Raw genomic sequence first — 22802 nt, forward strand, 5'->3', positions numbered from 1 at the left:
TCCCTCTGTCTGATTAAATGAGAAGGAAGTGTGGGAGTGGTGGTTTTGAAGCTCTCCCTTTAAGAGGCAGCCTGCAGTGACGAATTGTTGAAATTGCCATTGCAGGATGGCATTCCGCTATAAATTCATTGTTCCACCTCCTCTCATCTTCACATTTCTCTCCCTTCTCCTCTTGTTCACATCGACAGACTGGGGATAACAACAACAACAACAGAAAAGATACAGGGAGGGGGCTTTTACAAAAATCCGGGACGTTTTCCGCTTCGTGGGCTTTTTTTTTTTTTGCCCTTTTTTTTTTTTGCCTTTTTAACCATCTCACCGGAGACGATCGAGGCGGTTTTTGGTGCCTGAATTTCTTCTCTCCCCTTCTCCGCCTTCTCTTCAAAAGAAAAGGGGGCAAAAGAAGGAAAGGGAGCCCACCGGAGCCCGAGAAAGTGCCGAGTCGCAGCAGACCTGCCCCCTGCCCCTGCTGCTGCTGCTGCTGCTGCTGCTGCTGCTGCTGCTGGTGATGATCCGGTGACTACAGCAGAGAAGTGGAAGAGGAGTGGGAAGTGCTCAAACTTTTCTACTTGCCGGGTCCGAGCCTCCTCTCCTCCTTTTTCTCTCTCCCCACCTTTGCCTCCCCAGCAGCAGTGATTTGGGATTTTTTGCCTCTCTTCTCTCCTTCCATGTGCTGCCGGCTCTTCCCTGCAGAGAAACACAAAGTTCACACGCGAGCGGCTTTTGTTGACATTTTTTTCTCTCCCACTCACACTTGACTCGAGTTTGGGAGGGAGACCTTGCTTTTTCTTTTTTTTTTTCCTTCTTTTTTTTCCCTCCTTCCCCTTTCTCTCCTTCCCTTAACTACGTTGCTGCACTCCGCCGACCGGCTCTTCCCACCACCCCCCCAACTCTTATTATTACTATTACTACTACTATTAATTACCACCACCACCGTGGCCGCTCCTGACGGCGAGGCAAGCATGCTCCTGAGGCTGGTCTCCCTGCTGCTGGCCGCCCAGCTGCACCTCGCTCTGGCCCAGCCGCCGGCACCTGCCGACGACCGAGCGCCGCCGCCCCCCGCCGCCGCCCCGCCGCCGCCCCGGCCCCGGCCCCGGCCCGGCCCTCCCCCCGGGCCGCCCCGCCGGGCCAGCGGCGTCGTGCGGCGTCTCGACCCGACCTACGCGGGGGGCGGCAAGGCGGGCTACGTCCTCTACGCCGGGGGCCAGCGCTTCCTCCTCGACCTGGAGCGCGACGAGGCGGTGGGGGCGCGGGCGCCGCGGGCCGGCGGGCCGCCGCGCTGCTACTACCGCGGCACGGTGGACGGCAGCCCGCGCTCCCTGGCCGTCTTCAACCTCTGCGGCGGCCTCGACGGCTTCTTCGCCGTCGGCCGCGCCCGCTACACCGTCCGGCCGGCGCGGCGCGGCGGGGAGGCGGCCGGCCCGCGGATCTACGGGGAGGGCCCGGCCCGCGCCCCGCACCTCTTCCGCAGGGACGGCTTCAGCTTCGAGACGGTGCCGGCCCGCACCAGCTGCGAGACCCGTGACCCGGCCGCGGCGGCGGCGGCGGCGGCGGCGGCGGGGGACGGCCGCGGGCGGCGGCGGCGGCGTCGCTCCGTCTCCCGGGCCCGGCAGGTGGAGCTGCTGCTGGTGGCCGACGCCTCCATGGTCCGCAAGTACGGGAAGGGGCTGCAGCACTACCTGCTCACCTTGTCCTCCATCGCCTCCCGGCTCTACGCCCACGCCAGCCTGGAGAACCACGTCCGGCTGGCCGTGGTGAAGGTGGTGGCCCTGGGAGAGAAGGAGAAGGGGCTGGAGGTCAACAGGAATGCCGCCACCACTCTCAAGAACTTCTGCAAGTGGCAGCACCAGCACAACCGCCTCGATGACGACCACGATGAGCACTACGATGCCGCCATCCTCTTCACCCGCGAGGTAGGCATCGCCCCGACCGACGGCGACTTGGTGTCCCTCAGACGATGTGTCGTGGGCTGACTGGGCTGTGAGGAGGCCACCCTGGCAGCCCTCCAGCCACACTGCCCTGCTTAGCCCGGTGGTTGCCTCCCCGCTCGCGCCTTTGGCCTTTCCGTTGGGTGGCACTGCGTCTCAGGGACGGGCACCCGCGCACACAGCTGCCGGGGTTGGAAGAGGGGTTGAAAACCCAACAAATTGTGTATGCGTTTGTGTGTGCCCCGTCCCCTGCAAGGTCATCCCCACTGTGGGTACGCAGTTGTTCGTGCCAGTGCAGTGCTGCGACTCCTGCCAGGGTGGAGAGGTGGTAATTTGCCTGATTGAGGAACTCAGCTGAGGCTGCCTAACTTACCTCTGCCTGAGAGATGACGTTGTTCCATCTTTCTCAGTGAGATGTTTCACACACGGCCTCTTTCTCACGGGGGAGGTGGCCCAGGCAAAGGGCTGATAGCATTCCCTAGCCTAAGTCAGTCCCCAAACAAACCTGCTAGTGAAAATGGTGGAAAACACCTTAAAAGTACACGCGACTTCCTTGTTGAGCGCGTTGAGATGCTATTTCCAGCGAGAATAGCTCCGCCACACTGGAAGCCGGCCGCGCTTGTGGTTCAAGGGTAGGACGTAAATGCAAACCGCAGGTAAACAGAGCTGCAGAAGTTGAGTGAGTTGGGCTGGTGGTAAGGGGATGCAGTCTCTTTCTCATTCCCCAAGTGAAAAATGGGTGTCCTGACCAACTGTAGGTTGCATCCAGATGGTTTTATCTATGCGGAGCTGTGCCTTGCTCCCTGCCTGGCTGTTAATTAATTGGATTGCCAGAGGTCGTTAAGGGACATTGCTGCAGTAGACATGTGGCTGAGTTTATGCAATGGAGTTCTGTAAGAATATCCCTTCAGCGGTTTGGGTTTGGTGTTTTCTTTTTTTTCCTTCCCCAAGTATGAAAAAAATAACTGCATGACTTTCCGTTCATTTGAGTCCTCCTGCTTTTCTACATCATAGGAGCCTGCCAAAAAGGATGCTTTGGATGGTTTGTGGGAGGAGTTGCTCCAGAAGGGGGGAAAAAAAGTGCTTGGCTTGCTTTTATAGCTGTAAATAGTTGAAACATTAGGTTCTGTGTCGGTCAGGCATCACTTGTACAGCAGGAGCCTTTTTTAGCAGTTTAAAGCCCATTGGTCCAATTTGCAAGCTTTCATTTTTTTATCATTATAATCTGAATGAAAGCAGGCTACCTAGGCTGGGTCAGAACGCTCTTGCTTTTTGCTATAAACATCCTTTCTAATGGCTTATTAATTAAGCCTGGGCCAGAATCCATCACTTTTCACTGAAGAGTGTTTTTCTCTGCCAGTATTCCCATTTATTTCCCTGGGATTTAGTACGATTCAGAAACTCTGAGGGTGGCAGACTGTGAATCTTAACATCAATTATTAAGTTAATTTGGATTGAAATAGGATGTGAATTTAAAGTGCACTTGCTTTACAGATGTTTATCTGTAATGCTTTGCATGGATGCTGTCCTGCCAGAATAAGAGTGTGCTGCTAATCAGTAATCCACTTTCAAAGACTCCTGAGCAATGCATCTTCCATGCGTAGGGTTACTTCTTTTGGATGTAAGTAGTACCTAAACTAAACAAAATGTCACAGTTCCTGTGGTCTTTTTCCACTCTTAAGATGCAAATATTGCATGCCCTGTTACTTAGGGATGCCAATGCTTTGCAAGAAAAAAGCACAGGCTTTTGTTTTCTTGGTTTATATTTTAACACGTTTAACTATGGGATTAGCTCCTCAGTGCGATTCAGTATAACTTAATCTGCTTTAATCATTTGCTGTGTGCACACGCACGTTGTTTGGCATTACATTTCAATATTTGACTCAATAAGAACAAGACTGTAGTTTCTTGCTACATGTGTTCATGATGTTCTTTGCAGGGAGTATGTGTGAGTCCACACGATTTTTATATGCTTACACTTGAAATGTCAACATGAATCTATTTGCTCCTCTTGGAATGTAAACACGAAAAGGGTTAAAGGATGAAAAAGCAGTAGAGATGTTTCTCGGAGAAAACAGCCCCACTTTGAACTGAAGAGAGATTTTTTCCAGTTTAGCTTTTCAATGAGAGTGGCAGGAATTGGCAGGAGGATCCAGCTTTTACAACTATGTTTTGAACGTATGAAGTACGTTGCTTAGCTACTAGACGCCAAGCCATGGCTGCATGTTTTGATGGGCTCTGAGTACCGTCATGCTAATTTTTGAACATCCAGATGTCTTCTTCTAAACGGCTTGTTTTTTAGGCATGGGGTAAATGTGTGAGGTACATTTTCCGTCTTTGTTTACTAACTGAGGCCACCTTGAACTTTGTGTCTCTGTGTCAACAGAATAATATTTGCAAATCGTTTGTCAGCCAAATGCATGTCCTCAGCTGTATGTAACTGTTTATATGTAGCTAGAATCTAAATTATGCATGCCTATTACCATACAAGTCTCTAATACAATAACTATCTTCATTCTGGAGTGACATTTACTTGGATGTTATTTTTGACACCAGAAAAGGCTGTCTGAAAAGATAGTAGCTTTACTCGGGTTCCTTATAAAGGAAGAATCCAGTCAGAATTCAGCACCATCGCTTCCTCCTCTTCTGTTGTCATTACTTGTTTAAACATAAATTAATAACCATTGATAAACTAAATGTGGTGGCAGCTTTCACTTACTATAACATTAGTACTGGCGGTTCAAATTATTATCATCGTCATCACTCATACGAGGAAGTACTTCCCAAGCAAAAAGATTTTTACAAGGAGATTTACTGATTACAGATTAGAGCATCCACTCACTTTTGATCATAATCTGTATTTAATTTGATAAGGGCTTTAAAGCAATCATGCTGCAGAGCATAGTAAATGAATATGAACATGAGTTCAGTTCACAGACAACTGATGTTAAAACTATTTTAATGCTCTGTATTTCTTATCAGTGGTGGCAAGGACCATGTAACTATCCATTAGCTGCAGTGAATCCTATGTTTACTCTGTAACTGCAAGGAAAACTACAGTAATGGGTCTGGTCATTATTATCACCTGTGTAGGAGAGTGTAAAAATCTTCAATGGGCACAGACATTATCTATCACTAAATATTGCAGAAACGTAGTTGGGTTCCACAGTTATTGAATTCCCAAAATCTAGTAAGGAGAAGTATCTTTTCCCAGTGGCCTCAATCTGTCGTTTTGACCCACAATGGCCACTATCAAGCCTGACAGAGATCTGATTTGTCAGTACCAAAAGGTGATCGCTTTCTAATAAATCCTGTGAGACCTCTCATTAAGGCGATTGGGCTTTAACAACCTTAGAGAATACTTGGGTTCCCTACTGTTCGACTACTTTGTGGTTGAGTCCTTGACAGCGGCTGTAGATTTTCGGGCCGCATGCATCCTCAGAGCATCCTCCACAGAATACGATGATGCAAGGATTCGATCATCTGGTAGCCAGGTGAGTCCTCTGCCCCGTGCGGCAGTAGAGGAGCGGCTGTGTGGTGGGGAGGAGGAAGAGCTTGTAAAGCCCTCTTCCCCTGGAGATTAGCTCGCTTTGTTCTCAATGGCAGTGAAGCCAACAGCAAACTTAGAATTTAGTCCATTTCAGGCTTTTTTATTGTCAACAGTTCTTGGAAGCTGGAAGCAGGTATCTTCAGTCTTCAGGTTTTTATGGGTGCAACAAAATACTTGCCAGATTATTTGTCACAGTAGAAAAACATATTAGACGTGACTTGCAAACTGCACTTGAACTCAGACTGTTCTTTTCTGAGGTCTAGCCTGCTCTGCAATTATCCTCTAGAATTCATCCAATCTATTTCATTAGTGACCCTTAGTTAAATTTCAAGTGAACTATTGAATGCATTTGGACAAAATCCAGTTCTCTTTCTTTCCTTTCCCCCAATTCTGAATCATGTGAAAATTAAAATAGATATTTCTCACAGTAGATACAGGCAACAAGAGCAAGAAAAAATACTTTCCTAAGTGCTTGTTAGCATCATCCGTGATAGTACCATCATGCCTGGCTCTAACAAAAAGTTCATGCTAGAGCTAAAGGCCAGTGTCCTGCCTTTTTCTACACAGTAATTATACGGGTCTTGTGTGTGTGATTTAGTTTAACTGTCAATCTGACAGTGCTGTTGAAATTTAACAGCAAGCTTTGGATTATCTCAGCTCTGTAGATGATAATTTCATTGTGTGGAGCACATGCTTTCTTTGGCTTTCATTCTTTTTCTTTTTTTCTTTTCTATCTTACCAGCTTCCCACAATTATTATCCCATATGAGTAAAACAGGTCACGGTACCAATGGTCAATAGAATATATTTCACCAATGTTTATTATTATTACTCTGAAGAAATTATAATATGATGTGTCTACCAGTTTCATGGCGTTTTCACCAATTTTGTTGCAAATCTAATACATTTAGATAATGTCCCGGGGGAAAATAAAGTGGGACATAATTTGTGTAGCAGAAGTAGCATGATTCACCATAATCTACAGAGATGGTGTGGAGTTTCCCCTCAGAGGAACTATGGGTTAGGCAAGTTAAATCACACTTTTTTCCTTGATCACCAGTCACCCGTTTCATAACTGAAACTTTGTTTCCCCTTCCCCTCTCCATGCAGAGTCCAAATGCTTTATGTGTGTTTTGTCAATATTTTTAAATAATTGGTGGTTTGCATAATGCTGCTTTATGTGCTTTAGGAAAAAAAGAAGTTTTGTTAATATGTACATTCAAAGCATAAAAGCTTAACAGTTTAAGCTCTAATACTTCGTTGTGGAGTGTCCTTGGATGACAAGTGCCAAGGGGACCCATACCATACAAGGGGAGAGTAAGAACATGCCTAAATATCGAGTCTGGTGAGGAGGTATTTCTGAAGCCAGCAAGTGTAGCATGCATGTGCTAAACTTAGCCCAACAGGACATCACCCATACACTGGGTTTTCTTGAATTTCACCTTACCTAGAATTCAGAAAGGCAGTTCTGTGCGTTTGAGATTCAAATGCCCAAAACTCAGGCCTGTATTTATCATGGTAACCCAAAAGGAAGACAACCTCAATTTTTAAGTTAAACTACTGGAGGAAAAGATGTGATTTTTGTTTTGGTAGGTATGGCAGGTATCACCACTCCTGTGGTAACCGGACTTCTGCCTTTCCTCTCAAAATACGGCCATGGGAGGACCAAGCAGTATCCCAGTGAGTCTTACGGGAGTCCTTCCTTGCTTCACAGCAGTGGCCAGGCCCTCTCCACAGTGCCCTAACCTGGACATCCCCATGACCGAGACCCACCAGTGTCTCAGGAAGAGGACTTTTCACAGCAGGCTTCCTCCAGAGCAGCCTTCCATCATTTTGGCTTGTAAAGCCTCTCTTTGAAGTGTCCCTGAGGGGTGTATCAGCTGAGGGGTAAAATAGACCATGCCCTAATTATTTTTTTCACCAGTTAGCCCTTATTTCCAGTATACCTTTTGCAGTCTGTCCATTTCAGCCTTGTGCTCCTTTTGCCTTCCAGAGATCATGCGCTCTTTGGGTGATACCCGTAGTCCTTTCTGTTTGGGTGAACCTCACGTTCCTCTAAAAGTGCTGTTCTGCGTTGCTGTGACATTAATAAACTTTCACCCACTTAGCAGAGGGCGCGTGGAAGGGTGGATGCCTGGGTCCCGAATACCGCCTGACCCCACCCTCCCTTCACAGGGCTGCGGTGGGAACGCTGCTGCAGGAAGTCGGAAAATGGTATTTAATTCCTTCCTCTGCCTGAGGGATTTTAGGTCTGTATCGCCCACCTCCCAGGAGAGGTCCTTAACCGGTAGGTTGTAAGCTGTTCCAGGTGTTAAGGAAACTTTCCACCCCTCTGACCAAAGCTATGTCACTGTTTAGCAAGTAATTCAAGATTCATATGGTGAGAAGGAGAGAAATCGTGACCTGAAGCCACTGACTGGAGCGCACCGCTTAGAGCAAGGCGGTCTGGGTTGCCAAAGAACGGAGAGAAGAGTGTTTCTGTAATTTACTGAAGGACTGTTCAGTGTAAAATACAGAAGCAGGCTGAGGAATAGGGACCAAAAATTAGGTCCCTTCACCAAGCGCCATAAGCACTAACTGCAGCCTGGGCTAGGGAAACCTTTGGCACATGGGCTGCAACAGGAGAAACCACAACTCCCTGCACGCATGGACACATGCAGACCTTCATTGTAAACCATAGTCTGGTGTAGACCGTAGACCATAGGGCGCTCTCCTAAGAAACGTGCTTCTAAGTGTCCTCATCCCTCAAAGGAATGTGAAGCTGGATCACCTTCTTACTGGGCAAAGGCTTTAACTGATGAGCCATTGTAAAGAAAGCAGAAAAGCAAGCGAATAAACACACAGAGATGTAAGAGCTGTTAGCTGTGCTTTAACAGGTGATGTGCAGCTGTGCCTGATAGAAAGCCTAATCCTGTTGGTTTCTCGTACATCTGATCTGAGAACACCTGTAGGCTTGGCTTCCCTCAAGGGCAAAGATGGAGAAACATTAAGCATCTCAACCCCAATCAAGCTTTAGTATAAGCGAAGTGCTAAGCTGCTTAGGACTGTAAAACTGTGGTACTTTGGGGCCCATAAGGTCACAAACTGAAAGTCCTATGAAGGGTAGATAACTCAAAGACCGGAGGACATGTGAGCCAATTTTGTTCTTCTGCCCTTATATTCCACCAAACCGTCTGCATTAGTGCTTAAATCCTGTTTTGGATCTGGTCCATGGGCTCTGACCTAGTATCAGGTTTCATTAAACGGTTTATTCTTGTTTTTAAGCCTACTGCACAAATCAAAGAATTTCAGGTAAAATAAATTAACTGCTCCAGCAGGGTGCCACGACAGTTATCTTCATTCACAACAATGCCATGTATACATGGCAAACAGCCAGCTGCTCTTGATGTACTTACGAATGCCAAGAAAAATTGGCCTTTAATAAGCTGTCTAATTAACTACTAATCTTATGATGTACAGCTCAGTTTTCCTAAGCTTAAATCTTAACATCTATTGCCTCCTGTGTAGCAAATGCATTTCCTAGTCATTCTTCTATTTTGAAACTACTGTAATGCAGATCAAGGGCCAGACTCTGCATTCCTTCTTTAGAAGTATCAAGAAACACTTACTCTTTGAAAGTTTGGCCACTATTTGGAGGCAATTGCGTGAGTATACAGATCTGAGTAAGCGATTAACTTTTTAAATAGAAGACACACACCAGACTGAAATAATAATTGGAAACTGATTTTAAGTATCATGTGAGTCCTCACTTTCTTAGTGCTTTAGCTGGAGTATGGAAAGTTAAGGAGGCTCACACAGGTTTTTTAGATTGCATCATTACAGCAGGGCCCGTTTTTAACAAAAAAAAAATATTTTCAAGGGAAATAAAAACTTTTAATGTACTCCCAGAAACTTTACTTCATAGAAGTCTGAGACTGCTTTCCAAGACAGCCCAGGAAAACAAAAAATATGGCTATTGATGCTGGTAAAAAACAATCCATGGCCAGTACAGCTACAGGAGGTTTAAGTCAAAAGAAATTTTGCTATTAAGATTTCAATCAGTGAAAGTGTAAGCAGGCATGATTTTCAATCACGTCACTCAAAATCATGCTGTTGGGAAGGAGCATGTAGCTAGGGAATGGTGAGTTGACCCAACAGCAAACTTTTCAGAATATTTGTTTCAGAGATGCCACTTGGTAGGCTTCAATTATGCATATAGTATATACTATGTGATGCTATGAATAGAAATGTACTAAAGTTCAAACATGCAGAGGCAAGAGAAATAAAGAATAAATGAGACTACAAGTTGAGAATGTAATCAAGCCAAGTCTTCAGTAATCTGCCTAAGTGATTATTGTCAATGTCAGCATTAGCTTAAAAAGAGCATTCTCATGCAGTTACTGAGGACTGAAGTCTGCCACGCAAACCAGAAGGCTCAGCACATGCTCTCTGTTCAAAGTGTAGCCAACGCATGCCCTGCTCTAGCAGCAGATGGGCAACCCCTAGACATCCCTCCCCAATAACAACTTCATACAAAGAAGCTAACGCCAGAAACTATTTCCTGTCCTTGTTTCCAAGCTCCTGTACAAGCCTCCTCCACCGCTGCCCAGCTGGGATTCGGTGGGCGGCTGCAGGGCTCCCCACGCCGCCTTGCTCAGACTGCTGGGGAGGCAGCGCGGATGTGGTCACAGAGCTGGCTGAAGGGAGTGGGGCTTTACTGTATCGCTGTCCGCCACTTTCTGACCACAGTGTGGTTGCTGCCCTCTGTTCTCCTTTACGGGGATCGTTGGTCCCACACCATCTGAGGACAGCTGTTTTCCAGCTGTCAGTGGGGTGTTGGAGGAGCTAAGTAATTTTACAGATGAGCAATTTGCAGAATCACTTCTTTTCTGCTGTGGGATTCCCTAGGAGCAACCTTTAACTAATACAGCCTTTCAAGAAATTCATTTTATCTGACCCGAAGTTAAGGTACTTCATAAAGAAAGCGTAAAGCCTGCTTTGTTTTGTCTAGACAGCTGTTATGCAAACGAGCACTGCCTTGAGAGTTGCTAGTGGGATGCTGAGGTGTGTGGATATGTGTCATAGTCTGGGAAATTACGGAAATGGAGGAACAGCGGTTTGATGAAGTGGCTGGATTTCTGAGGAAAACACAGGCATGCATTGTGGTGCGATGTCAGTAACACGTAACACATGAAAAGTAACCAAACATCGCTATGTCCATTAGTGCTTGCATATCTACATAGCTATTTTTTTGATGTCTAATGAAGGTGGCGTAACGCAATACTGTGCATAGGTTTCGAAATTTTGAGGGTGGGATTACTAACCAGCCAAGAGGCAAAAGGGCTGCTTACGGTTAACATCCCTGTTGTAATTTTCCATACTCCACACATCCCATCAGAAATAACTCTAAGGAAGTTTATGAGATTGCCTGTTTATAAAGATTGTATTCTTTTAATTATACTTGTGTCATCAAATCCGGAGAATCATTGTGAGGTCTGGTTGCGTCTGCTGGTATAGCTTCATAGCCATATCACTGGCATAGCTTCTTCTTGTATGCAAATGGAAATAAATCATGTACTGGCATAAGACATCTGTGTGCTGATACAATTGTGCCCACACTGGGAGCAGTACTGATGTAAGTATCTATGTAATAATGACACCCAAATACAAGACAAGACCAAATGACACAGAATCTGCATGCAGAGACAAGGCCTGAATTAATGCATTTTATACTATTATTGGCACTGTGAATCTGAGAGTAATTTAGACCTCCTCCAGTAAGCTGCTTTCTGTCTCATTTACGTGCTTTTTGGTACTTGTGTAAGAACTTCAGTTCAGCTGCTTGTGTGGATTCAGTTCAGATTGCACTAGTATAAAGGTATCTTACTTCCTATACAGCTTACACTTACTTATTTAGACCATGAAAAGGTATTTTTATCGGTACTATGCACGTGCATTTTTTCTGAGTTTTGTTACTCATGCTGCTGTAGGTAAACCACTTACAGATACATTTACATAGAGTTTACTCTATGTAAAATGCACCCTTATACTGAAAGGTCGAGATTCAGAAGTGATATATAAAGGGCTAAATGGATATGACCCCAAGCAAAAGTAATAGGAGTTTAAGGATTGTATCTTCCTTGTTGAATATGCCCCAGATGTTTGATGCTCTCATTTAGGGTCTCTTCCAACATTGGTCCAGAGATGCCAAAAATGATATGAAGTTTATTTGCCTAAATAAAACTGGAACAAAATTGCATTTCTTTTAAAATACGTGAAAACAGGCATCCTTATTTTGTACCTTCCCATAATCCATGCAGAGCCATAAGCAAAGTCTGGGGAGCTAACTGGATGTCAAGGGTGGGAGCCAATGGTGTTAGAGAGAAAATTGTCTGCATGTTATCTGCATTGCTACAGAATGGAAGTTTTTCTTAAACCATGGATTATACCTGTGAAAATTTGGGAATTGAAATACCTTTGAACTTTATTCCTTCTCTTCTTCTGGGGCTGTTTTCTTCATTGGTACTGCGGCATTTAAATCTTGACGTTAAGTAGCACCAAGAGTGCACTTACTGAAAAGAGTTCCCAGACACCTGGAAGCCAGAATGCTCCTGAAATTCTTGCTCCATGTATGTAATATTGCTATGTAATTTTATCTTGAAAATTTCTTTATCTCATCTTGGGGAAAAAAAATACACTTTTTTGGTAAAGAGATGCTCTGTCACAGTATCTGTGAACTCAGTGTGTTTTTCTTTGACTTCAGTGGGTTTTGAATCCTGTGTATTTTCAAGTTTGCCTAATCCGTGAACATTGTTGACCTGAAGCCTCATACAGGATGTCTGTTATTCAGATGGATTAGTTATGAAAGGCTTCATAAAAGAAAGTCATTATAAAAGGAGATCTGAAGGGAAGGAGAGAGTCTTAAAAATGAAGGGGAAAAAGGTACTCTTTGATCATTTTGATAATAACATTTGATAATACGGTCATGCCTTGAAAATTACTATTTCATTCAACCACAGTGAAATGTTGAAGTGTTCCAAATAGCATGGTACCTACTTTTCCTTCTCAACCAAAAAAGCATATGTACATATACACTCAGACTAGTATTCTTCCCTCTGCTTCAGCAGTAGCACTGAAAAGTTACTGCTGATGATTAAAACACTATGTCTGACCAAAGCTGCCTTCATCATTATCTTTATCATTACCATCGTCATTATCATCCTGGAACGGAAATAAAAAAACCTAATGCTACCTGCATGGTTTTTGGAGACACCCTGTATCTACAAGTAGGAAACATGATCAACTTGTTGTGCTAGTAAGACTTAGGAATCAAGGAATTTTACAGTCTGTCATATCACTGACTCTTTAAGCAACCTCTGAGAATTGCTTAAATACTTTGTATAGTGGGTAATACATTATTAATCATTGTACTACTTGACAGATGTGATATGTGGTTTAATATATAACAATCTCATTTCTCTAAATGCAAGTCTAAGACTTGCCTTTGGAAAAGAAAGGTGATCTCTGCTTCAAGGACTGATCTGGAATCTGAAGCTTTCTCTCCGTGCCTTGGTTCACCTTCTGTAAATAAAGAGAATATTCTATTTTTATTGTCAATGAAGAAATGCTTCTACGGCATGTATTTTGAGTACCTAACTCAATGCAAGTTTGAGCTTCTGTATGCATTGCAGAAATACAAATTTAACTAACAATAATTAATTACAGAATGTATCCAAATCCTGTTAAAGTCAATGAAAATACTCCCACTGGCTACCAGGGGTGGGATTGGGTCATCGTGCTTTTAAACTGCATTGACATCTTTAGATGGAAGCTTATATTGATGTTTTTATCCAGGTTCTGCTGTTTGCCAAGGGCTGGTGACTTTAACCTGTTGTTACCTATGGGTGTAAACATTTATTTTAATGATTTTTTCTTTTTTTCTTCCTGGGCAGGATTTATGTGGGCATCATTCATGTGATACTCTGGGAATGGCAGACGTTGGGACCATATGCTCTCCTGAGCGCAGCTGTGCAGTGATTGAAGATGACGGCCTCCATGCAGCTTTTACAGTGGCTCACGAAATTGGTATGCAGTGCCTTTTCTGTTCGCTTGCCAAATCAAACACTTGTAACAGCTGCATTAGTAACCAAAATACTTCGCAATTAATTCCAGATTTCCCCTGGTCCAGATACTCACTTGGGGATTAAGGCTGTATACATATGCACTTCAGGGTTAACTAATAAGGGATCAGAAGGCAAGTGAAGGCTCACAGTAGGTGTTTCCTTTCTGACAGTGTCGTTTCTAAGCAGTAGTTGAAGTGAAAATTCAAAGGCTGCTGCTACTGTCCAAAGATGTCAATACACGACCCTCCTGAGAAAGCATTTGGCCCATCTATGGTAATTCGCCTGCATTTAGTGCATAAACAGTGGAAAATAACTCACCTTTTTGAACTACTTGCATGCTCTACTGTTACGAATCTTTTTCTTGGGACAATGTATTACCTGCAGAGGAAGGCTTTTGTGGAAAAAACCAGAATTCTAATCTTTTCCTAAGTGTATGGAAATTCAACCTTTATGGTAAAATATGGTACTAATGTGAATCCTGAAATAAGTGAAATAAATAGTATTTAGGTGATAAAGGTTTGGTCAAAAAAACTGTTTAACTTTGTTTCAGCTTCCACCTTAGTGGACAGCAATTTAATGTAAGAGGCTTACATGTACCCTTCAGAAGGATTTAAGATAGAATTAGTGACTGAAGAAAGTTTGTATTCTGGGATATTACATCTGTCATGATATATTCCTTCAGAGAGACTGCTGCCATCTTAATTATTTTTAATTTACTAATGTTTTGCGAGCTGTGTTCACTGGGAATACATTTGGTATGAGGGCTATTCGTTTTGGTGAATGAACAGCAATTTAAAAGCGGTGAACAGTCTTTTTTTTTTTTTTTTTTACCATTCTTGGAAGGAAATAACAAGGAAAGGAGAACTTTCAGAGAGAGCCAATTTCTGAATTGCCTTGTACCTCATGCCAAACCAAAGTAAAGTTTGCTTTGGGAGTATCATTGCAGTAGTTCAATTTTCAAGTAGCTAGCAGGTAGAGCCCAAGAGTTGTGTGCCTTAGATATACATCTGGCTCAGCAACCGGAGGTCACAAAGTATGAAAAAGCAGCTGGCATGTCAGTGACCTGACCCTTCAACGATCAGTGAACCTAACCCTACTGCTCTTCTGGTGCTACAAAGAAATGAAATCAGTTGTGGCTGGAGAGGGATCATGGGTTGCACAAAAACATAAAATGTTGTGGCAGAATCAGTCCCCAGAACAGAAATTTTATTTTAATAAGCAAGAATATAATTATAAAAGAAAAAGCCCTCTGAAATCACTAATTCAGAGCATTTGGAGACAAGTACAGCAATAACTGGGACAAGTAGATAGACTGGCAAGCTTAGCCTATCACTCAAAGGCCAGTCTGCTAGAGGGACTGCTTGTATCTTCTTGCATCCAGAAATGATGCTTACTGCTGAAGATTAGTGGGCATTGGTGAGTTTGGATGAGGGACTTTCTTGTGATGCCGGTGTTGATATATCTGGTGTGTGAAGAGGTGAGTAATGTGTCTCGATCACCATTTTTCAGCAATAAATACATGTTTAAATAGATTAAAAATGAAAGGACACAGATCAATAAAGATAGGGATGAACAGTTAATATACATATTATTACCTTGAATTCCACACAAAGAAAATGTAAACAAAAGTGAATTATTTTTAGTGATTTAGAAGCACATTTTTGAAAAAGAGCCATTTTCATACATAGACGTTTACGGGAATCTGTAAAAGCTATAATTTTCAATGTAAAAAAGGCATGAATTGAAACGAATAAATAAGTACCCTAATGGACAAAAAAACTCTAGTTTGAGGTTGTTTAAAATAACATCCCTTTTTTTTTCTCCTTACCATAAGATTTAAGAAAGGAGGGGTGTCAAATCACAGAATGATTTTTGTGTGTGTGGCCTGAAGTGGGAGAAGTTGAGAAGAAAACATAGCTAAAATTGCTGAAGTACTTACATTAAATTAAAGGTCAAAAAAGGATGAAAAATAAAAATGTGGCATGGATACCCTTTAGTTAAGCACTTTGGGGAAAGCCTTGCTTTATTTTATTTGGAGACCAGATTTCTTCCTACAATTCAGAAGTCTTAAAGTTCCCCTTGTCCTGTGGGTAGGGTATAGTTTTAATTTTACAGTGGCTTAGTTACTAGGTGGAATTCACCTGGCAACACAGGAGATGCCCTGCAAGACAGAGGGGATGCTAAGGGCTCTAAGCCTAAGCTGCTCCTTTCTGTTGTAGGAAGAGCAAGGTGAGCCGCTAAGTGAATCAGAGTCACTGTCTGCAGTTTTTTAAATAACCCTGCTGCGTGTGCATACGTCACAGATGCAGCATCATTAACATGGACTTGATCCGGAGAACAGCTGTGTGTCCTCACTTTGTCTTCCAAGGGGATCTGAATGCTCTTGTTTCCTCTCTGAAGGATCCAAGAGCATTCTTGAGGATCAGATTCTTTCTCTAGAAGGCAACCAAAGTAAATGGAACTGCAGCTCAACCAAACAGGACGATGCACAGCCCCGGGGCTCAGTTTGGATACGTGCATAGGAAGCCAAAAAGCAGCCTGCTACAGAATAAAGCCTGCCGCTTCTGTTGCCAGGGTTTCTACTACATTATGTGTTAGATGTTTATTTTATTTCTTTCAGGTAAAATAGATGGATTTTGACCAGTGGTTTTTGAGGGGAAGAGTACGAATGAGCAGCAGTAACAGGCAAAATCTCCAAAGAGCTGTAAATGAGAGCACAGAAAGAAATAGATGCAGTCAAATTCTTAGTACAACTAATTAGCTGACAATTAAGAGGTGGAGATCCATATATAAAGATTGATGATGTAGGACCTGAATCTTTCCTGACTTGTATGTAGGAAAATCAGGAATAATTTGTCTCCAATGTCAAATGCAGAAAATGAGGATAATGCAACAAAAACCAGGAGGAAACCTTGTAACTTTGAACATGGTAATCCAGTTTCTCTTCAGAATAAATCATAGCCTGTCAAGACATCCAGCCACTAATGGTAAATCCATATATGGTTATTTTCTAGCAGGGGACATGCTGCTATCAGTTTGGACAGCAGTAGCTTTGCTGTCACAAAAATAGTCTTCTGGATTCTTGCCTGAAATCATCAGTTCAGCTGCATGTTGTGGCATATAGATGTCTTTTTTGACTTTAAGCAACTCCTTCAGCTGTGCCTCCATAGCTTTGCAGGGATATCTGAGCTAGCTTAGGCCCAGTATGTAGACATTCTCCAAGTCTTCATTATCATCAACCTATTGTCTGTAAAAAAAGATGTTTCCTTATTTCATGCACTTTCTCTGCTTCACAGAGACACCTGGAGAAAGGCGCTAAAGAACCTATGATTGCTCATAATCTCAACATTTATTTAATATTTTTCATAGGCCAGCACTAGCATAGTGCTTCTCCATATATACCTTATTAAAATAACCACCAGGAAACAAAAATAAGTAGATTCTCACTCTAATACTCTGGACTTTTGGGTTGGAGATTTGTTGCTTTTACAGCATTGAACTATAAGCCAACCTTTGCATCCTGTGAAGATAAGCATGATCCAACACCACCAACAGACACAGTCAATCAATTTAAAGTCACATTTAACACCTCTTGCAACGGGATATATCCAATATATAACAATTCCTTGTTTAGTAGCCTGGTGTTGCATTTTGTGATGCAGTCATGGTCAGAAGTTTCTGCTGACTTTGACTCTTCCTATGCTGGAGTCCCGCATGCTTCAGTACAGACAGCCCACCATCTTAAAGGGTTTGTCATCTACAAAAACAAAAATTAGAAGAGTTCAAGAGAAAATAAGTGGAGCTACTGCTCGTTTTATCAATATGTAATTTCCCAAAATCACAAAGGAAGTCTCAAGGAAAGCCAAGGATTAAACTTGTCTCTTGAGTTTCGATCTAGTCCTTAAATACAAAACCATCCTTCCTGCAGTCTTTAAGCAGGCAAAGCTCCAGTTTAGTTCAGTGAGAGGTATATGGGTCTAATAACTTAAATTATATGTATCTTTATTATTTCCATCAATCTTGAGGAACTTTTCTTTTTTCTTTTTTTTTTGAAGAGGAGATACAGAGAAAGCGCTGCCTTTGTGCTCAGTGGTAATGTTCATTTGACCTTTTGCAAAGTTCCTATTTCTCTGTTATGCAAGCATGCTGGCATGCTATTACTCCTTCTATCCTCCTGAGTAATATGGTTTACTGATGTTCTTTCCAAGTATTTTATTTTTAGAATATATAGCTTTAAAATTGCTACATGGAACTAATTAAACCTCTGTTCATTATCTTTTATCTTTTACATGTGACTTCAGAGAAGGGAAGGCCAAAGAGGGGCATAAAAGCAGTCTTCAAATACATTAAAAAAATTGTTGCGAAAATTTACGTGATAAATCATTCTCCATGTCCACCTGGGACAGCGCAAGGGGTAATGGCCTTAAATTGCAGCAAGGGAGATTTACTTTAAGCATTAGCCAAAATCGTCTAACCAGAAGGACAGTTAAGGGCAGGAATGAATTGCTTGGGGAGGCTGTGAAATCTCCGTTACTGTAGGTTCACAGGAGCCGGCTGGCTAAAACAGCTGCGGCTTTGGGGACGCTGATCCTACCTTAGGGCGGAGGGATGCACAAGATGGCTTTTCAAGGTCTCCTCTCAGCCTCATTTTCTATGGTTATGTGAAGTTACCACAACTTCCTCCACAGCTATACTGTGTAACACCTAAAATCAAGGAACTGTACAGAAACTAACACTAGAAAATAACATGTTTAATACCAAATCTTTTTCAGCATGCCGTCATTCTGTGGCATCTGCCACCACTGAGGACAAAACTATTGCAAGCGCTGTCAGCAAAGTGTAGTGCTTTATTAGAGAGAATAATTTAATGCAAAGAAGCCATTTGAGAAGTGAGGGTCCCTCCTGGGGTCCCTACTCAGGTGGTTCACTGAAACACATCAAAATACCATTTTGCTGAATTCTGAGTGGATTGCAAGTATTTATTCAGAGCCTGAGCCGGAATATTTGAATTGTAGGCCTCTGTAGAAAGAGGGCTATGTCTACCGTGTCTAACCTATGTAACCTTTATAGCAAACGGTATGATTCTGACCCTTATTCAGAGAAAACTGCAACCAAGAACCATGTGTATCATATTTAAATGGTAGTCTTGCTTTTGATGTCCATAGAAGAGTCAAAAAATACTCTCATTCCATATTTTACCACATGTGCTCATTTTGTATACACTCAGAAGTAACTAAATACAGTCATCTTTTCTTTTCCACTGCTGAACATGTAGCCCTTTGATTTCAAGGCTGTCAAGATAAAGCAGATAAAGACAAGCTTCAGACTTGACAGGTACAAATCTTTTGTAGCCTTTCATTTCAAGGGGGATACATTGCCAAGGGCACAGAATTTCATAGGCACATGAAAAAATGGTGACGGTTGTCTGGCTCTCGTATTATGTTTCTTTCATGACAGACGAAGTTTAGGCAAATATCCAGGTAATCGTAATTAGGCAGATTTGCTTTCCTAAAAAAACAAAAAAGAGAGAGAGAGTACACTCATCCAAGTCTTCTCTGATGACATACATCAGGAAAATTGCTTGATGGCTTCTCTTTGAACTTTTTTCAAAGTTCTATCTAAACTTCTGCTTGCAAAAGCTCTTGAATTAAGCCCTCCTGAACATATACCCTTTGGTTAAGAGAAAAGATGGGTCGTCAAAGCTAAGCCTTCCCAAGAGGTGAAGGGTGGGGCAGAAAATTTAACTGATGCTTCAAAAAACAAACATCAGGTGTACAAAAGGTTGCTGGTTAAAATTTTGGGTAAAAATTCTTGGCTTGCCCAACAATATTTTGATTAATTTATAATGTTGTATGTAATACATAATTGTTCTACCTGCAGCACACGTGGTGCTTACAACAAACCTTTTTTAGTGAAGCTGAGGCAGTTTGTATGGAAAAGTGGAGAGATCACAGAATCACAAAGGTTGGAAAGACCTGTAAGATCATCAAGTCCAACCATCATCCCAACACCACCATGCCCACTAAACCATGTCCCGCATGGAAGGGGGAAATTGATATGATGTAGAAAAACTGAATCCTCAGGTTCTGAACATGCTTGAGCTTTTCTTTATCTGCCATGTACTTTTAAGGCTGAGTAGATTGGGGATCTTTGCCTTCTTAATGTCTGTGAAGCGATTCTGATAGAGCAGTGAGGAGATGGGGGGCCAAGTTCTCAACCAGAGACTTCAGGAAGTAACTCGGACACAGCACTAACATTGCCCGAGTTTTCAGAGGTTTTCTGGAGTTGTGCTGATCTTTGTGTACATGTAACCTCATGAAGAATTAGATTAAACAAGCACTATGCTTTGAAAAGCTGCTACAGATCCTGAAACACTATAACTTAAAGCCAAATATATAGAGTGAAATACCAGTATCTCTGCAACTATAAGGGAATTGAGAATGAAACTGTGTTTTGCCTAATATTTCAGAACAGTAATTATCAAGAATTATTTTAGGGACATGGTTTAGTGGTGAACTTGACGGTGTTAGGTTTACAGTTGGACTCAGTGATCTTAGGGTCTTTTCCAACCTAAATGATTCTATGATTCTGTGATTCTAAAAGTCGTCCACTTCAGCTGTGTGTGCCTGAACCCTCAGTCTTCCAGACTGCAGGGGAAAGTAGGGATTAGTTTCCTCCTTGGCAGGTAAATATTACCAATACGATCATGTAGTTTTTGTGCAGAAAGTACTTCTAGTACAGAGGGGAAGGCAGAATTACCCAATAAAACAGGCAGCAGGCAATGCAATTTTTACATTCTTGCACTATCTACTCTCCCAGAGTTTATTCATTTACCATGAACTACCATGAATTATATTCTTTGCGAGTTACTCTGAGTTGGACAGATGTGAAATGGGTGTCACCATCTCCCACTTTTTCATTAAAATTAATATTTATCTTTTACATGCCCCATTAGTTAGCATAGCAGATGTAGCGTGGACCTCCAAGACCACATCTTTTTAATGATGATTTGAGTATATATGGACATGGTGGTTTCTGATTGCCTAGTCTGCATTGCCTGGACATAATGTTGCCTTCAAATTGTCTGCCTGATGGGGGTGATGTATCTGTGATCTCCCACAGAAGTCTGTTATAACAAGCTGTTTCAGCAGAAGTTTGTTTTGTGTAAAGTCTGCAGGACTGGTGTATGAATGTCTGATTGTGACTTTTTTAAATGTCTGCTCCTAAAAAGAAGCTGCACTTCAGACTATTGTTTCATTCAGTCTGAAGAACTCTTTTAAGCCAGAAATATTAAAAACTGCCTCGGGGCTGGAGATTTAAAAGAGAGAGTGATTTTTTTTTTTCTTTTTTCTTTCGTAAGTGATGGATAGCAGTCAAAGAAAAGAAAATTGAAAGGAAAGTTCAAGTATGAAGAAAGAGGAATAGCCAGTTTTATATTCTATGCATGTTTTTGTAAGCTTGTGTAATTCAAAACTCTTCTGTTTTATAAAAAAACCCAACTTTATTAATCGTTATTGCTTAGATCCATCATTTTTTATGCAAAATTCCCATGACTTAAAGAGGATTTCTGAGTGATATCAGTACGCAGTTAACGAGGAGTCAAGTACTCGAACAAGTTAGAAAAACAGCACACTCAGAAAGAAACGGTTTTGATTTAAAAGAGTTACCACATGCAATCTTTGTTTAGCAAAGGAGAGAGCGAGAGGCTCCTGCAGAAGGAATGGGCTGGTGATTAGACCAAGGAATGTTGAGCCAGGAGCTTCCTGAATCCTCATCCCGTGAGAGCCAGTGACTCACTGGGTAACCCTGGGCAAATCACTTGACCTTCTTTTGTACCCCAGTCATCCCCACTGAAAATTAGGTGACAGGCATGACCTCACTGAAAAACACATGCTTCATCGGAGCTGAGCTTTTCTAAGAAAACAAATTACAATGCCTGCAGCATTTTTAGCATGCTGTGTCACTTTGCATGTGTCCTGTGGTCAAATTCAGTGCAAGAGCTGTACTTTGACATGCTGTTCAGTTCAAGCACTAGAGATCTGTGTATGTCCATAAACAAGGTTGTTGGTTTTCTTTCCAGAAGAGCCACCACAATTTGTGTTTTAGCAGAAGCTGGGTTTTACTTGCTGTACACAGGGGCCGCTTTTTCTTTTCTTTATTCCTATGCTTGAGATACCAATGGAAAATAAATGAGATTAGCGTAATTAGAGCATGCTGTTCACTCAGAGAAACTCTACAGATAGTCTGGCAACATATTTTAAGAAAATTCAGAAATACCCAAACTTCCATTTTACTTCCCAGCACTCCTGGGAAGAAAATAGCTACAGCGTGGTGTGCTTCACCACACATCCAACATAGCTCTGATGTGCTCCTGATTTACCTGCAGAGCTCTTTGTGTCCTGATATTTAGAGAGGATGTAAGTTTTAGCTGACTTGTCGTAATTGCTTTGGAGTATTCCCACCTTATATTAGGAATATACACCCCATTCCTACAAGGTGTAGGAATTCTTTTTGAACATATTGGGGTTATTATTTCCTGTTGGGCTGTAACGGGTGTTGGCTTTCAGTAGTTGTTGGGGTAGGGAAGTTTGTGCAGTGCCAGGTCCACTATCAAGAATGCACACAGTGTAGGTGAACTGGGATCCAGGGGCTGATGACTGCTTGCAGATGACATTCCGAAATACATTAGGGTTCAAAGTCTTCAGGTTGCTTCCATGCTACTTTCAACAGTTTACTGTTGTAGTCACACCTTCTCTCACCTCAAGGGGAGAAGGAAGGCTGTGTAGAAAGGCTGTCAGTCCATTTAGCTGGTTGGTCTTTTTGCTGTTTGGGAAGGAACCAATTTACAGGAAGGCTAGCTCCTCTTCACTTGCACGAGGGTAAACCCTGCCTCCTCACCATCTGTTTCTTTTACCATTTTTTGCATTCCTACAGCATAACTTAGCTAAACACCATCCTGCTGGTAAAATTACATTATGTCATTTTCACTCAGTGGGAACTGTCAACACCAGTAAGATGCTTCATTAAGTAGAAAACATCAGATGATCTACTAAGCCATTCTCAATCAGTCATCATTTTGCACAGCTGCTGGGAGCCTTTTTTTTTCTTTTTTCAATAGCCTGGTTTGAAGTTCATAGTAGTACAAAATGTTGTGGTGCTAAAATTGGCATAGTTTCTAAAAGCCTTCATTATAAGATTTGTGTTCGTTAAGCCTTTGCTTTTG

At 42.5% G+C, this 22802-nt stretch overlaps 1 protein-coding gene across 1 annotated transcript in view; it reads left to right on the forward strand.

Moving 5' to 3' along the window:
* Positions 1-962: 962 nt before the first annotated feature.
* ADAMTS5 (ADAM metallopeptidase with thrombospondin type 1 motif 5) overlaps positions 963-22802 on the forward strand; it is a 40825-nt gene continuing 18985 nt past the window's right edge. The window contains exons 1-2 of the mRNA XM_059819631.1: positions 963-1913; positions 13409-13541. Of these exons, the coding sequence (XP_059675614.1) occupies positions 963-1913; positions 13409-13541 (1084 nt within the window). The remainder of the gene's footprint in view (positions 1914-13408; positions 13542-22802) is intronic.

Source organism: Gavia stellata, chromosome 1 (assembly GCF_030936135.1).
Source record: "Gavia stellata isolate bGavSte3 chromosome 1, bGavSte3.hap2, whole genome shotgun sequence".
Lineage (NCBI taxonomy): Eukaryota > Metazoa > Chordata > Aves > Gaviiformes > Gaviidae > Gavia > Gavia stellata.